General features: G+C 38.2%; 1 protein-coding gene across 1 annotated transcript in view; it reads right to left on the reverse strand.

Annotated features, from left to right (window-relative positions):
- Positions 1–1184: 1184 nt before the first annotated feature.
- The window catches only part of GH9C2 (glycosyl hydrolase 9C2), a 77502-nt gene continuing 60952 nt past the window's right edge, over positions 1185–17734 (reverse strand). The window contains exons 8-9 of the mRNA XM_012998737.2: positions 1765–1839; positions 1185–1674 (exon numbers count right to left, since the gene is read on the reverse strand). Coding sequence (XP_012854191.2) covers positions 1373–1674; positions 1765–1839 — 377 coding nt within the window. The 3' untranslated portion in view covers positions 1185–1372. The remainder of the gene's footprint in view (positions 1675–1764; positions 1840–17734) is intronic.

Here is a 17734-nt window from a genome sequence, read left to right on the forward strand (position 1 = left end):
AAAATTCATAATTGACACGTAGATAGTTTAAATAAAAATATAATTAGGATTCTAATAATTGAATAAAAAAAGAAAAAATAAAAAGAAAAACTCATAACTCGGAACACCTCCAACCCTAATTATAATCAGCGTGGATTTATTAAGAGAGCGTGATTTATTAAGAGTTAAGACTTAAGAGTGTTATATGTCAAAAAATTAGTGGAATCCGATTTATATTGTGATTTATTAAGAGAGCGTGATTTATTAAGAGTTAAGATTTAAGAGTGTTATATTTCAAAAAATTAGTGGAATCCGATTTATATTAAATATCGGCTGATCCGCTCAGAATTTAATCTCATACTTAAATTTAGCATTAATATTTAGGTGGTGTTTGAAAAACTTTGTTTAAAAGCAATAATTGATTGTGATTTAAGTTGGGATTAAGTTTTCCTAGCAGAGGCATGGTTTTTAGGACGTTTTCAGCGGTCCCCAAAGATCTCTTCTTGTGACACTTATTCCTGTCCCACGTAAGCAGGGCCAGTTCCAAAAAATTGATGTTTTTTAGGGCTTCCAATTTTGGTAAAGAATTGTTATATATTGTTAGATGTAATTTTTTTTCCAAGAATTGTCTTTAATTAGCTCAATCGGCAAAGACATGTTCATATTTGTTGTTGGTCGCGACTCCGACCCTCGGCAACGCGTTATCTCATAAGGGCCTTGTTACGCTCCGGTACCACTTAATTAGGCGAAGTTAAATATCTCTATTTTTTTTTCCTGGGTAAATTAGTAGAACTATAGTCCCCAACAGATGGTCTCTTCGATCGATGTTCACTGTAATGAAGTTGCATGCGAACTCGTGAAAAAAATGCCCGATTTTGATGCATGTGTTTGGTAATAAGCAGACGGAGAATCAAGAAATATGAAAAGGCAACAAAATTTGTCATACACCTAAGAAAATGGAAAAGTAGGCTTAGAGAAACAAGATTTTAAGCAAACTGGTATATATTCATATTGGGAAAAAGCAACAAAATGTTGTAAAAGTTACAACAACATCAATCAAACACATCAAATGGAAAACACTAAAGAAACTCAATCTGTAGGAGATGTGTTTTTGACTTCTCTCATTATCACATCTCTTTTTCACTGTAGGAGAAGAAAGAGGATGAGCACCTGTTTCAATATTCGTCTCTTCGCTCCTTTCTTCATCCGTTTCTCAACCTTATTTACGTACCCTTTAAATCCTACTCACAAATCAACACATAACTTCAAACTTCAAATTGGATGGTGTCGTCTATATATTATATAATATATATCTGCACAATTTTCTTGATCACAACCACCCAAAGTAACAAACAGAGTGAAGTGTGATTAATAAACCTCTTTCTTCGGCTTATCAAACAAGATTGTAGCTTGAGACCGACACCTCCGCTGGAGAAGCAGAGTGAATATACACAAACTCGATGTTTTTTCCGGCACCCAAAGAGTTCACCCACGACGGGAAAATGTAGGAATCGCCTGATTTTGTTAGACCCCATAGAGGACCGTATAGCTTGGAGATGTAAACCTTCAAATTCTTCAAGTTCTTGGATGACTTGTTCGTGATTGTCGTCGAGTATCTGTAGTAAATCTTTCCCTTCTGAACCCACGTAGCTGTCACCTTCTGAGTAACGGCAATCGATTTGGTAGACGACGAAACTGCAACTAATTCAATCAATAGTGTCAAATTCACATCCCACTAAAACAAGATTTTCCTCAACAAAGAAAACGAAAAATAAAGAAATGTACCTGGAGAGGGTCTAGCCACTGGCTTTGCAGATGGATTTAGATTTGCAGCAATTGGTTTAAGACTAGGTAACTCCACTATAATCAAGAATGACAATAACACAAAAAAGGGTCATCAAATTGACGCGAATGCTTTCTGTTATTTTTTTTGTTTGATTTGTACTTACAATTTACCTTATGTATTCCCCCTCCCCTTTTTTTGTGTGTTTGTTATTTTGTTTGAATAATTGTTTGTTAAACTATCAGTTAAAGGTCTGATCATGTTTTGTCCACAAATTATATATATCTAATAATATTGTACCTAGTATTCTATATATATATATATATATATATATATATATATATATATATATATATATATATATATATATATATATATATATATATATATATATGAGAAATATATTTGGAGAAAAGAGAGAATGATGTCTCTTACGTATATTAATCATATATATAGTTACATGTAGGAAACTCTAACCTACTACACAAGGTAACCTAATATACAAGGAAACCTAATATACAAGGTAACCTAATAAATAAGAATAATAATAGGTATACGTAATTTATATAATATAGATACGCTGATACACCCCCGCAGTCGAAACGGGAAAGGAGAGGACGTGGAGACTGGAGACAAACTGTTGGAACAGTTGAGTAGGGAGTCCTTTCGTGAAGATATCGGCAAACTGGTAGGCGGATGGGACATGAAGGACTCGAACGTGTCCCAAAGCAACTTGTCTCGTACAAAATGGATATCGATCTCCACATGTTTTGTACGAGAGTGTTGAATAGGATTGCTCGATAGGTAGACGGCACTGACGTTGTCACAGTAGACAATAGTGGCTTTCGAAAGTGGGCAGAGCAACTCAGAAAGTAGGTTGTGTAACCAAGTCGTTTCGGCGACGGCATTTGCGACAGCTCGGTATTCGGCCTCCGCACTCGATCGAGAGGTAGTGACCTGTCGTTTGGAGGACCAAGAGATGAGGTTGTTGCCGAGGAAGACACAATAGCCTGATGTCGAACGGCGAGTGTCAGGGCAGCCACCCCAATCGGCGTCGGAGTAAGCGATAAGGGAGAGGTCCGGATTGGGGGAGAGCTGAAGGCCGTGATCGAGAGTTCCACGAATGTAGCGAAGGATACGCATGAGAGCGGCCATATGAGGTTCCCTCGGATCATGCATGAATAGACATATTTGTTGCACAACATAGCAGATGTCAGGACGAGTAAACGTGAGGTATTGCAGTGCACCGGCAAGACTGCGATAAAGATTAGGGTCTGCAACGGGGGGTCCAGTGGTCGAAGACAACTTGCTCTTTGTGTCAGCCGGCGTAAGACAAGGGTTGCAGGAAGCCATGTGTGCATGCTCTAGGATCTCGTCGGCGTACTTGCGTTGAGAGAGAAATAGCCCATTCGACGAGCGAGTGACTGAGATGCCGAGAAAGTAGTGAAGGTCGCCAAGATCCTTCATTGCGAACTCTTGATTAAGGGCAGCGATGATGGAGCGGAGCAATTCAGGATTTGAGGCCGTAAGTACAATGTCATCGACATACAGCAGAAGGTAGGCGCAGGAACTGTTGCGACAGTCGCGTGAACTGCTGCGACAGTCGCGTGAACTGTTGCGACAGTACACAAAGACTGAAGTGTCGACTTGCATTATCTGAACCCCATGGTAGTAAAGTGAGATGCAAAACGCTTGTACCAAGCACGTGGTGCCTGCTTGAGACCGTAGAGTGCTTTGTTCAGACGACACACGTGGGTGGGGCGAGATGGATCGACGAATCCGGGAGGTTGCTCGCAGTAGACAGTTTTGATTGCCATGTAAGAAGGCATTTTTCACATCAAGCTGGTGGATTGGCCATGATCGCGAGAGAGCAATACTGAGAACTGTTCGAACAGTGGCTGGTTTGACAACTGGGCTAAAAGTCTCGTCAAAATCGATGCCTGTCTGCTGGTGAAAACCACGAACAACCCACCGTGCTTTGTATCGCTCAAGAGAGCCATCAGACTTGAGTTTCTGTTTGTATATCCACTTACCAGAAAAAACATTAGTGAACGGGGGGCGGGGCACAACATTCCAAGTATTGTTTTTAATTAAAGCAGTATATTCCTCAATCATGGCGTTTCGCCAGTTTTGGTCAAGAAGAGCTTGGCGATAGTTAGTGGGAATGGAAGAGGTAGAGGACGCAACGAGAGAGAAGGGGACTTTGGGTTTGTGGATGCCCACTTTACTGCGAGTCACCATAGGGTGAGCAGGGGGAGGTGGTGGAGGTGTGGGAGTGGGGGAAGGAGATGTAGAAGTAGGAGAAGGGGTTGAGAGCTGGCCGTGGTCGAGAGGTGGTGCTGCAGGAGAAACAGGTGTTGGTTGTGTTATAGGACTGTTGGACGAACTGTTGGAATAGGGTGGTTCACTGTTCGAACAGTTGGATGAACTGTTGCAACAGTTAGACGAAGTCTGGGGGAGGAGGAACATGGACTGTTTTCGTCCAAGGCAGAAGGAGGAAGTGTGTTTTTGGGGGGAGTGGACTCAGCAAAAGGAAATTTAGTTTCGTCGAAAGTAACATGACGAGAAATTATGATTCGGCCAGTGGATCTATCAAGGCATCGATAGCCTTTGTGAGAGGAAGGGTGACCGAGATAGACACAAGTAGTAGAACGTGGGGCGAGTTTATGTGGTGTGGTGGCGGTGAGGTTGGGATAACAGAGACAGTCGAATACTCGAAGATGAGAGTATGTAGGCTTGATGAGGTAAAGAGCTTCGTGAGGGGTCCGGTTTTGGGTGGTTTTTGTAGGTAAGATATTGAGTAGGTGCGTGGCCATATGAAGGGCTTCGACCCAAAAAGTAGGAGGAAGATGAGCTTGAAAGATGAGGGATCGAACCATGTTGGTTATGGTGCGGTTCATTCGCTCAGCGTGTCCGTTTTGAGGGGAGGTGTGGGGACATGAAAAACGATTTAGGATGCCGTATTTAATGAAGTAGTTTTTAAAATCCGCATTTTTTAATTCACGACCATTATCACTTTGTAAGGCTTTGAGGGGATGTTGGAATTGAGTTTTTAGAAGTGTATAAAAATTGACAAAGGTTGTAAAAACGTCAGATTTATTTCGAAGAGGAAAAGTCCATAAATAATGGGTAAAATCATCAACTAAGACAAGATTTATTTTGTTTGAATAATTGTTTGTTAAACTATCAGTTGAAGGTCTGATCATGTTTTGTCCACAAATTATATATATGTAATAATATTGTACCTAGTATTATATATATATATATATATATCGTTCCGACTTCTTGCATGTTTAGTACAAACTTCACACTGATGTGAAATTGTTTAATCTTGGTCAAACTCTATTGTTTTTGCTCTTGGGTTCCCCAAAAGACTTTAGATCAGTATAGTTTATATCTTCTCTTTATAAATGAGTGATATTTCCATATTAATCAAATGTGGAGCTATGTTTGTACCTCAACAAGGTTACAAATAGCAAATTTGTGTGTGCCTTTTTTTTCCGGGATATTCTTTTGTCTAATTATGCCTCGTTTGCTTATCTATATCGGATTAGACCGAATTAGATTAGGTTAGATTAATTCCATACTCATTAAATAATAGTTAATAATATGTATGGTTTTTTAGATCACATGTGGTATTAAATTAGTTAGGTTATGTTATTATAGGTGATTTGTCTATAAAGTCTTTTATTTAATAAAAGTAAGTTATTGTTTCAAGGATAAAATTGTAATTTTCATTTTAATCACCCTTTACAAAACTAATCACGGAGGGGGTTGGGGGTAGGGGTGAGATCGGCTCGGATCGGGTCGGTTTTAGCCTCAAACCGAACTTGGAACCGAAATGGTCGGTTCACGAAGAACCAAAAATCAAACCGGTCGGTTCATGTCGGTTCGGTTCTACTCGGTTTTTCGGTTTTTTTTTTTCGGTTTCGGTTTTTTTTCGATTCCTAAATTTCCGGTTCGGTTTCTTAACGGTTCCGGTTTTCGGGTCGGTTTTCAGCCCTTTTTTTTCTCTAAAATAAATCTAAATAAGCCCAAAATAGGCTAAAAATAATTCAGCCCATTTGGAACCAACAAAGCCCAAAAAGAAACGAGTTGGGGCGGGTTATTGGGCTGGGGCGGGTTATTGGGCTAGGGCACATTAAAATTCAGAGAAAAAAAAATCAGGAATATATATTAGGCCCTATCAAAACGACGTCGTTTCGGGTCGGTTCGGTACATCGGCTCGGTTAACCACTTGAAAAACCGAGTGTGAACCGAAAATTTCGGTTCGGCGGAAATAAAAAACCGTATATGCGGTTCTTGCTTCGGGACGGCACACTTCGGGTCGGTTTTTCGGTTTTCGGTCCGGTTTTTCGGTTTTCGGATTTTTTTTCCTCACCCCTAGTTGGGGGTGTAACTAATTTCATGATGTAGCAGCACTTAATTGCGGATTTCAACTTTAGTAACAGATTTGAGTAATATTAAATTCTACTAACCAAACATCTTATTAATTTCTACTATTTAGTTAGTTTAAGCTAACAGTAGCTGCAAGCGACGCCTTAATAAATGAGTGGCAGCTTGTTTGCAGGTGTGCCTTCCTTCCTATAGGCTGCAAATTAAACAGTATTTCTCCAATTTTATTCCAACTGGGCCACCCATCAATTCAAAGCCCAATTTCCCACGACGCCCAAATAGAGCAATAGTCTAGCTTTGCTGTTCTTTCATATTTTTTCTTAATTTGGATACAAGTAGGTTGTGTATATCTAGGGCTAACAATCGGGTCATAGAGCCGAGCTTAGATTGGCTCAAACTCACATTTCATCAGCTTCATTACTATAGGTTCAAGCTCGGGTCATGTATTTTTAGGTTTCAGGTTTATATCGACTCATATCGAGCAATATATAAATCACATACTACAAAACTTTGCAGCCGAGCTTGTTCGGAAAAAAAGAAAAAAAAAAAAAAGAGCCGTGCAGTCAAAATCTAGAATATTCATGAAAAGCAACATAAAATAAAAAACTATAGTCGCAAAATAAGATGAAAATCATTGTTTTTTCCTTGAAACAAATGAAGCTTAATGCTACAAATACTTAATCCTTAAGTAACTATTTAAAAAAGCATCAAAGTCCAAAATAAATAAAGTAAAAGAAGATTAATATCTCTTATTACTGGAAAGGTTTTATATTTCTCTTATTAAAATTTTAACATCTAAACAAAAATGATCCTAGTAAACTTTTTACTGTGTTGTTTTATACTTTTATTGAATTAGATTGATATGCCATTAATGGTTGGCGGCATATTGTACTCGAGTCCAAAACTGATTATGCAGCGAATATAAAAATAATAGTAAAAAAAATAAATGAATAATTTACATCTTCGGACGTGAAAACAAAAATATTTTGATGAAATATAAAAACAAAAGAAAGAAGCAGCATAAACATATGAGTATAAATTAAATATATCTATTTGTGTGGATGCATGTAATTAATTGATCTGACCGTGTCGCATGAAGTTTCTCATACTCATCAAATGGGCACAGAAGTTTATGGCATCACTCCAATCTCGTGTATATTTCAATTTTTGGAACAATAGGCTAAACTATTCTATTGTATTTAAATTTTATTTAAACTTGATTTATTTGTATATTAAATTAAAAAAAAAAAAAAAAATTTATGACCCTACTTAAGAATTTAGTCTTCTAATCTATCTTATTATATACAAACTTATAACTTCAATTTTTTTCGTACAATAATTTAGATTTAAAACTGATCCTTTGATAACATGATTACTAAAAAAAAACAATGAAATATAAATCAATGTTGTCAAAACCGAACCGGCTATAGAACCCGACGACCATTCAGGTCATGGTTCGATAGGGTCGAACTGGTTCAATCGGGTTTTTTTCTTTTTATTTTGTTTGATTAATTTTAATGTTTTAAAAATACTATTTTTTATATTTTTTTTAATCTTCGTCCTATTATTTTTACTTTCACACCTCATCATATTTTTTACTATATTTCTTTTGCTTTCACTTTAATTTATATTTTCCCATTTTTTCTTCTCCAAATCTGGCAATCCGTCATCCCTATTCGACCACCCATGGCCAAATTCGGTCATCCATAACTAATTACGTTGAAGGCTCGCTCAGATCGAGCCACAAATAACCAACTCCGCCAGTGGTTTGAGTTGTTTTGGTCGAAAATCGGGTTCTTTGACCGATTCCCGGGTTTTGATCATGTACCCCCGATTCTTGAATTTTCCAGTTTTAGAGGTCAGATCGGACCGCCTCATCGCCGATTCGCGGTCAAACCGGTCCGGCCTGCCGGTCCAGTCCTATTCTGATAACATCGATATAAATGCAATGCAAAATGATAATGCAATTGATATATATGCATTACATATTGGATAAACTAGAAGTAGATATTATTCCCTAAAAAACAAAATATCCAAATTGCATTATTTGGCATATTGTACAGCAATTTGGCGCATATATATAATGCATTAATTCATGACATTTTATTCAAACTATATATATATATATATATATATATATATATATATATATATATATATATATATATATATATATATATATATATATATATATATATATATATATATATATATATATATATATATATTATAATTAATTTCTCAGATGCATGCATGTAATTAATATATAAAAACTAAAAAAAAAAAAAAAAAAAAAGAAGTTCCTAACTTCAATGTTTGTACTGAATACTGATTCACGGATCAGCAGGCAGGGGAACAAAATTTTATAGAACGTTTTGGTTTCTACTAAGGAGAACCATTGATTGAGCGGTGGTTTTCGTTATATTTCCCGCCCACGCGCGGTAAGTGTGTATTTGCATGCGCCAGTAGCAGAGGAGTTCCTGTTGGCGCCATATTTCCGGTTATTGAAGATCGAGGAAATCCGCCAAGTTTTGGAATTAAAAGATTGGCAAAGATTTGTTTTCCATATTTATTTTGGAATTTATTAGAGTCCTATTCTTATAATACTTCTATTAGGACTTAGATTTATTTCCATGTATTGTATTCTAGTTAGGTATCTTTTGTACTTATCTAGAATAGAAGTAGAAATCAACTAGGATTCTATTACCTAGTTAAATAGATTTCTTGAGGTTCAAGTTAGGTCTTAGGGCTTATTTTCGTGGCTATATAAGCCTCCAAGACATACAAGAACCGTGTGCATTATTTTGGGAGAAAAACCTCTTCATAGCATCGAAGTTTTGCCAAGGCGTTCTGCGGAGCAGGACTGTGCCATCGTTGCACTGTGCCAACATATACAGATTTGCTGTATAGATCTCAAGGGAGATCAGCCGCGTTTTCTGAAGGGAGTTCAGGCTTGAAGAAAGTTCAAGGCACGCGGGTGGAGCTGCTGTTGGAAGAAACACGAAGTTCGAGTTGTGTACAAGAACGGCATATTACATAAAGAGGGAGTCTTTAGTGTTTTTAATAAGTCCTATTAATGTACACTGTAAATCTGAACTAGTGAAATCGTGTTTGCAGGTCCACGTGGATGTAGGGCACATTTGTGTCTGAACCACATTAATTCCTTGTGTTCATTTATTTGCTTTAAGTAGTTTATAACTGTGTTAACACAAGAATTATAGTTGTAACTGAATACTATTTCCACAACTTAACTGTTACAACTTAGGTTAATTGATTTCTATAGGCATATAAATCAACAATTGGCATCAAGAGCCTCTCACTAGATAAACATAGTGTGTGATTTTGGGAATTTGATTTATTTGCCATTTTCTTCCATAGGTACTATGAATGCTCATATGGCAGGCGGTTCCACGACTCGCCCACCACTGCTTACTGGAACCAATTACTCTTATTGGAAGACCAAGATGAAGATGTTCATCAAGTCAATGGATGAAGATGCATGGCGCACAGTTCTGACTGGCTGGAAACGACCTGTTGCCACAGATGAAAAAGGAATTCAAACTGAGAAACATGAAAAAGACTGGAGCAAAACTGAACAGATTGCCGCAAATATGAATTCCAAAGCATTGAATGCCATATTCAATGGAATTGATATCAATCAATTCAAAATCATCTCAGCATGTGAGTGTGCCAAGGAAGCATGGGAAAAACTTCAAACAGCCTATGAGGGGACTACCTCTGTTAGATTATCAAAACTTCAGATGCTTGCTACTCGTTTTGAGGATCTTCGGATGGAGGAAACTGAAACCGTGAGCGATTTCAACTCCAAATTATGCGACATCGCAAATGAAGCCCATGGCCTCGGTGAAACTTACCCTAAAGTAAAACTTGTTCGTAAAGTGCTGAGATCTATGCCAGACCGGTTCGCATATAAGGTCACTGCTATAGAGGAAGCAAGTGATGTGGACTCATTGCGGCTTGAAGATTTGATCGGAAATCTACAGACCTTTGAAAACAAGCTGAACATCAGTAGAATGGATAAAGAGAGAAAAATCGCTTTACAAACTGTGTCTGTTGTGACACCATCCGTGCCCTCAGCTCCCATGACAGCACTCGAAGTCAAGCTAACAAAATCCATGTCTCTAATAGCCAAAAACTTCGGAGAACTCGTGAAAATGAATGGACATCCCAGAAGTCCTACAAACAAGCGAGAAGTTAGGAAGGGGATTCGATGTAGAGAATGTCGTGGCTATGGCCATATTCAATCTGAATGTGCAAACACTCAGAAGAAGCAAGGAAAATCACTTGCTACAACCTGGAGTGACGATAACTTTGAATCTGATGGTGAAAGTGAAGCAAGTGATGCTGAAACTAGTATTGACTTCTGTGGTACATGCAGGGTTACTGACGTGACACAAGATGTTGTCACATGCACTGAACCACCACACCTCAGGTATGCTACTCGTAATCTCGAGAATCATAGAAATTTAAACACAATATTTTTGCCCACAGGAGAAGAAGATTCAGAGAATGATGAAGAATGCTCCATTGAGATGATTCAACAGCAACTGAATGATCTTCTAAAGCAATGTCATGAGGTTAGTGATGAAAACAAGCGTTTGAAGGAGAAAGTAAAGGAACTGGAAGAGGAGAATGAAGCAATTAAAGTCAACCTGAAGGCCAAAATCGATGAGCTTGAATTGGAAAATGAGGCACTGGAGGTAAAACATGATTTTGCTTTGAAAGATATTGACAATCTAAAAGAATTGTTGAGACATTTGCGAAACAACGATTGCAATAAGACAAGGCAGATCAAGAAAAATCCTCCTTAATGAAAACTGCTGAACCCTGCCTCAACCTGAAGTGTGACAACTCCCCTGTCGCAACAACGTTAGAGGCGTCAGTCAGTAAGTTAAATCGCACTACGATTCTTCCTTCAAAAAGGTTAGATGAAATTTTAAATGCTCATCCCTCAAATCCTGATAAACTTGGTCTTGGCTATATTGGAAGTAAGTTCGATGGTAAACCTAATCCAAATCGAAAAATTAATTTCGTGAATAATACTGCCAAACCTACTTCACAACATGTTGCCTCACAGTCTTATACAAAAAAGTTTGTGCCAACTTGTCATTTCTGTCACAAAGTAGGACATGTTAGGCCAAAATGCTTTAAAAGATGGAAATTGATAAATAAGAGTTTAGCATATCAATCATCCAATTCCGCTGCATGGGATCACAATTCCCAAAGAAGATACTCTGATAATAAATGGATGAATAAGTATAATGCAAACTGCTTTCCTGCTATTCTTTCTTTAAAAGCATGTACTACGAACTCTTGGTATTTTGATAGTGGTTGCTCCAAGCATATGACAGGTGTACCTAATTACTTGAAGAACCTGCATAATGTGTCTGGTGGACAAGTTACTCTTGGTGATGGAAACAAGGCCTTTGTGAAAGGAGAAGGTAACTTGGATGTTGGAGGATTACCTAACCTTGACAACGTTCTGTATGTAGAGGGTTTGAAATCAAACCTACTCAGCGTAAGTCAGCTATGTGATCTATACGACTCAGTGTTGTTCACCAAGCGTAAGTGTGAAGTGTTTGATCGAAACCACAGGTGTGTTCTATCTGGTTATAGATCCTCTGATAATTGTTATAAAATTGATCAAACTGACCAAGTTGAACAGTGTCCCCTCACCACCTCTGATATCACAGATATGTGTTGTCATCGACTGGGGAATTTGAATTTTCAGGATCTAACACGAAATATTAATGCAGGTTGTGTGAAAGGTGTTCCCCAACTGAACTCCAATACACCAGATTTATGTGGCGAATTTCTAATGGGGAAACAAACTGAGAGCATTGGAAGAGAAATACCAGAAGACAAAATCACAGAAGTATCAGTGCCGACATCTGATGTCACAACTGAAGACGTTACCACTGGTAAAGAAGGTATGAAAACTTGCAATAAGCTGAAGGTTGACTACCAGGAAATGGTCAGGTATGTCTATTTCACTTCCACTGTAGAACCAAAAAACATCAAAGAAGCAATTCTTGATGAATTTTGGGTGCTAGCCAAGCTTGAAGAACTTGAGCAGTTTTCTCGAAATGACATGTGGGAACTGGTTCTGAGCAATGACAAGGTAAAGCAACTAGAGGATGGTGTATTTATCTCACATAGCAAATATGCCAAGAACGTGGTAAATAAATTTGGGTTGCAAAAGGCAAAGCCTTTAACAACACCAATGACCTCAATTGAGAAGTTGGGACGAGATTGTGATGGCACAGACGATGATTCCACACTATACAGGAGCTTGATAGGAAGTTTGTTTTATCTTTCTGCTAACAGATATGATATTCGTTTCAGTGTAGGTATTTGTGCTAGGTACCCAGCAAGCCCTAAAGAGAGTCATTTGAGTGTTGTAAAGCGCATTATCCGATATGTTAGTGGAACACCCGAATTGAGAAAATGGTATTCAAAAGATACTAACAATTGTCTTGCAGGGAACAGTGATGCTGACTGGACAGGAGATGTGGATGACAGAAAAAACATCACAGGAGGTTGTTTCTACATGGGTAACAATTTGGTATCTTGGTACAGTAAGAAACAAAATTCCATTTCCTTATCTAATGCTGCGTGTGAATACATAGCTGTAGGGAGCTGTTGCACTCAACTCTTTTGGATGCAACATATGTTAAATAACTATGGCTTACATGAAAAAGAGTTGCATGTTCTTTGTGATAATGAGAGTGCCATAAATATTTCAAAAAATCATGCTCAGCATTCTAGGACAAAACATATTGATATTCGTCTTCATTTCATCAGACAATTAGTTGAGCAGAAACGTGTGACTATAGATTATGTGTCCACAGACAATCAACTAGCTGATATTTTCACAAAGCCTCTTGATTTCCTTAGGTTTGATTCCTTGCGTAAAGCGCTTGGAATTTGCCATGTGCAAAACTGAATTTTCTATGATAGTGCAATTAATGTTTGTGTCCGGATTGCACTTGAATTCTTTAATCGGACATTATATGTGTCACCTAAATGTGACATCATTGTTTTTGGACTAGGAATGATTGAAGGTTCATTTTGACTAATTGTTTGTGTGTTAGTTTTTGTGAATTAATTTTTGTTTCCACAGATAACCATAATAGAAGTGTGCTGCCCCCTCTATCGGGAGTGATCAATGTCTATGACCTCATTCATCTCAAAGATCATACCTCTATTGGGAGAATTATGCTACCGCATATGCATCTCTGACTTCTATTTAAAAGCTATGTGGATTCTTAAGGAGGTTGCCCTCCTAATGTTTGCTTGAACATCATATCAACAAAAAAAAAGAGGAGAAGAAAAATAGTTCGAATTAAAAAAAAAAAAAAAAAAAAAAAAAAAAAAAAAGGGAGAAGAAAAGTTGGGATGATATTCAAGCATATATTAGGAAATTCTCCTTGAAGTCCACGACCGAATTGCTGTGCTAATCGCATACGCATTCATAACCCTTAAAAATTACCTAAATTATGATTTCTTGAGTATGGTTATGGGGTTATAGTTATATCGTGCATCCAAGAGTTTGCTTGGTGGCCTTCTATTGTGATTTTCTTTAAGATTATCTAATTAATTCATGAAAACCAAGCCCTCAACTTTTAATCTTGTGATCTTCTTGATTTTCTTTTCCTTAAAAGATGTGATTTTTTTTTCTTTTAAAATTTTTTAAAATATTTTTTGGGCTTTGTGAATTTTTTGGCTACTAGTTGTCTCTGGCCACGTGGCCATGGCCATGTCATCTGCCTTCTCTATTTTTTGATGTTTCGTGTGGAGAATATCTTGTTTGTTATTGGTCACGGATTTTTGGGGATCTTCTTCTGATTTGAAAATACCCGGTATTTGAAGAGTCCTCTATTTTTCTGCCTCTTTTCTCGTTCTTTGTGCTTTAAATATCTGCCCCTTCAGGGTTTCCGAGTTTATTGTGGCCTCTGGCTGACTGTTGACACATGGTTGTCTTGATACGTGATCTGTCCGAATCTCTAAAGAAGCATGTGGGAATATACTTCTGTTTTATCATGATGTTTGTGGGATCTGTTATCATCCTATCTTTAGGGATTCTAGGATTTCTCAATATTTCTTATACTCGACCTCTCTCTCCAATATCTCTCTATGTTTTTCGAAAGCTACTCGTTTCTTCTCTTTTCTGTGCTCCACAGATTTACTATGGAAATAGACAAATCGGTCGAGGGGTCTGAAATGAGGAAGCGCAAACAACTGTGCATCGCCGTCCGACAAGAAGTCTAGAAAAACGTCAAAGTTTGTGACGACAACAGTGGTCTCTGTAGTTCCCATCTCCCTCATGGCCATAATTCCGGAGCCCATACTCACACATGTGCAGTCACCAGCCCCAAAGCTCCGAATAAGGTGTTGTCTCTGATCAGTTGGAGAATAAGTGATCCTTCCATGTCTAAGGCAGAAGATGTTGGTGGTGAAGACCATGTCGCAATTGAAGAAGCTACGTTCAGTGCCCATGTGCAGCTTTGCCGCTCTCAAAGGAAGTTTGAGAGCAATTATGGTCTTGAGGATGAGTCATACGCTTCGAGTGGCCACCAATCTCTTTCAGAGCAGACTTATGCTGCCTTTACTGTCGTACATCCAACTAGATCTGAGTCATCAGAATCTTCACCAGAGTCCTAACTCTTTGTTGACTCTCCGTTGATGGGACTCGCGGTTACTTGCAAAGGGAAATTTTTCAATGTGGCTCCTGAATTGAATAAAGATCTTTACCGGTGTAAGAATCAAATCACTGTTTAGTCCTTTGTGTCAAGTACACCAAAGCCGCTGTGATCACTGTATGTTGAGTTTCCCTGAAGCGTCACTCATGCTGTTTTTATCAACATTGGGAAGTACTTCTATGCTCAAGATGGAGCTCTTGCTAACTCTCGCACAAAAAGTTGGAGTGTCTGTCTTTTTCCTCGTTGACCTATCACTCACTGTCACAACATTTCTTAGTGAGAACTTCAGCTTCTATGCCTGAACGACCAATCACTATTCATCCTAAGGTATTGGTTGAGCATTTTGATGATCCTCAAGAAGATGCTTTGTCTGTGGTCCAGGTTGCTCTCAAGGCGAAGAAGAGTTTACTTAATGCTTCTGGGCCCATGACATCTGGTTGCTCCTGAAATTGGTTGTATCAATGAGAATTTTACAAAACTTCACGTGAGGATTACATCTGTAACTCCTGCTTTGATCAATGACTTTTCTAAGTGTCCAAACGGGGTTACACCTAAACCTTCTGTTTCTATGGACACTCTGGCCTCTGTTCTCACTGCCAAAGTATTGAAAAAATGGCCTGGTCCGAAATCTGCTTCTCATGTCTCTAAGCTGGCTCAATTGTATTCGGTCCTGTTCAAGATAGGCATTTCCAACTGGTTTCCCACTAACCACAATGCCACTCTCAATCCCACCCAAGCTGAATTTTTATGGTGCATCACTCATGACCATAAAATCAATATTGGTGATTGGATTTTCAATCAGATTGGTGTGTTAGCCAATTCCCGAACCGAGCGTGAGCATCTGCCGTTTCCTTCTTTGATATATCAGCTCTTGATCAAACAAGGCCTGCCCACTCGTGATACCACTCTGTTGGATCCTACTGGCCGTCCAATCACTATCCATGGCTCAGTTTGCTCAGGGATTTTCGTCTATTCAGGACCAGCTTCTTAAGACTTTGGCACAGTCTGGTCAGAAAGGGGGAGTAGCAACAACTCCAGATGCAACTCCGCATGCCCCAGCAAAAACTTCAAGGATGAAGCAGCAGTCCACAACCACAAGGCAAAGCGTCCAACAGTTCTCATGATAATGATCAGCTCTCCGACTATGATTATTAAGGGAAGTTTCTTTGAAAATCCTTTTTGATGTCCTTTTTTATGTCTTATTTAGGACTGTTATAGTTATGATTACTTTCATGTCTTTTGGATATCACCTTGGTTATCTTTATTTTGTGCCTTGGGCTTGTTTTGGATAACTTTGTGCTGCAGGAAATTTCTCTGTTACAACATCTATGTGTTGCAACTTCTGTTGTACTAACAGTATGTGATGCAGGGGGAGTTAATCATTCCTGCAAAGAGAGAAAATCTCATATGCAGGGGGAGTTCTTGTTAAATATGGATTCTGACCAATCTATGCCAAAGGGGGAGATTGTTGGCGCCATATTTCCGGTTATTGAAGATCGAGGAAATCCGCCAAGTTTTGGAATTAAAAGATTGGCAAAGATTTGTTTTCCATATTTATTTTGGAATTTATTAGAGTCCTATTCTTATAATACTTCTATTAGGACTTAGATTTATTTCCATGTATTGTATTCTAGTTAGGTATCTTTTGTACTTATCTAGAATAGAAGTAGAAATCAACTAGGATTCTATTACCTAGTTAAATAGATTTCTTGAGGTTCAAGTTAGGTCTTAGGGCTTATTTTCGTGGCTATATAAGCCTCCAAGACATACAAGAACCGTGTGCATTATTTTGGGAGAAAAACCTCTTCATAGCATCGAAGTTTTGCCAAGGCGTTCTGCGGAGCAGGACTGTGCCATCGTTGCACTGTGCCAACATATACAGATTTGCTGTATAGATCTCAAGGGAGATCAGCCGCGTTTTCTGAAGGGAGTTCAGGCTTGAAGAAAGTTCAAGGCACGCGGGTGGAGCTGCTGTTGGAAGAAACACGAAGTTCGAGTTGTGTACAAGAACGGCATATTACATAAAGAGGGAGTCTTTAGTGTTTTTAATAAGTCCTATTAATGTACACTGTAAATCTGAACTAGTGAAATCGTGTTTGCAGGTCCACGTGGATGTAGGGCACATTTGTGTCTGAACCACATTAATTCCTTGTGTTCATTTATTTGCTTTAAGTAGTTTATAACTGTGTTAACACAAGAATTATAGTTGTACCTGAATACTATTTCCACAACTTAACTGTTACAACTTAGGTTAATTGATTTCTATAGGCATATAAATCAACAGTTCCCTTTACGGCCTTCACGGCGGCAGAAGGCTGAGCTCCGCCGCCGCCTTGACCTTTCAAATTTATAAAGTGGATCTGCATGCCTGTTATTATCATGTCAAGAAGAAGTTAAAAGAAGTACTTGTGCCACCGCAACAAGAGTCATGACCAAGTGGCGAATCCAAAATTCTTATCCAATATTGATTATATATGTAGATATATACGGTTAAAAAATTACACGGTGTAAATAACCAGCGAGCCTCATTTCGGTCGAATTAGCCTTTCAATGCGCTATCGTCAACGATATTGCATATCCCAACCCTTTATTTTTCGTCCACACATACCATTTTCATATTTTTCACCTTTTGGCTCAACACAATTTCAATATTTCATGTTAGTTAATTGAAAAATACAAATTACATCCCACAATCTTGAATTAATGTAAAAAATCATGTCTTCAGAATAGACAAAAAATACGAACAAAGGTTTTCGTAATTTGACCATACCTCAGGGAGTGGTTGTAATTTACCCTAAAAATTAATTTTACTTTTTGCGCCTCTATATGATCGAAAAAGAAAAAACAAAGATAT

This window comes from Erythranthe guttata, chromosome 1, assembly GCF_056151865.1.
Source record: "Erythranthe guttata isolate IM_541 chromosome 1, IM_541, whole genome shotgun sequence".
Taxonomy (NCBI): domain Eukaryota; kingdom Viridiplantae; phylum Streptophyta; class Magnoliopsida; order Lamiales; family Phrymaceae; genus Erythranthe; species Erythranthe guttata.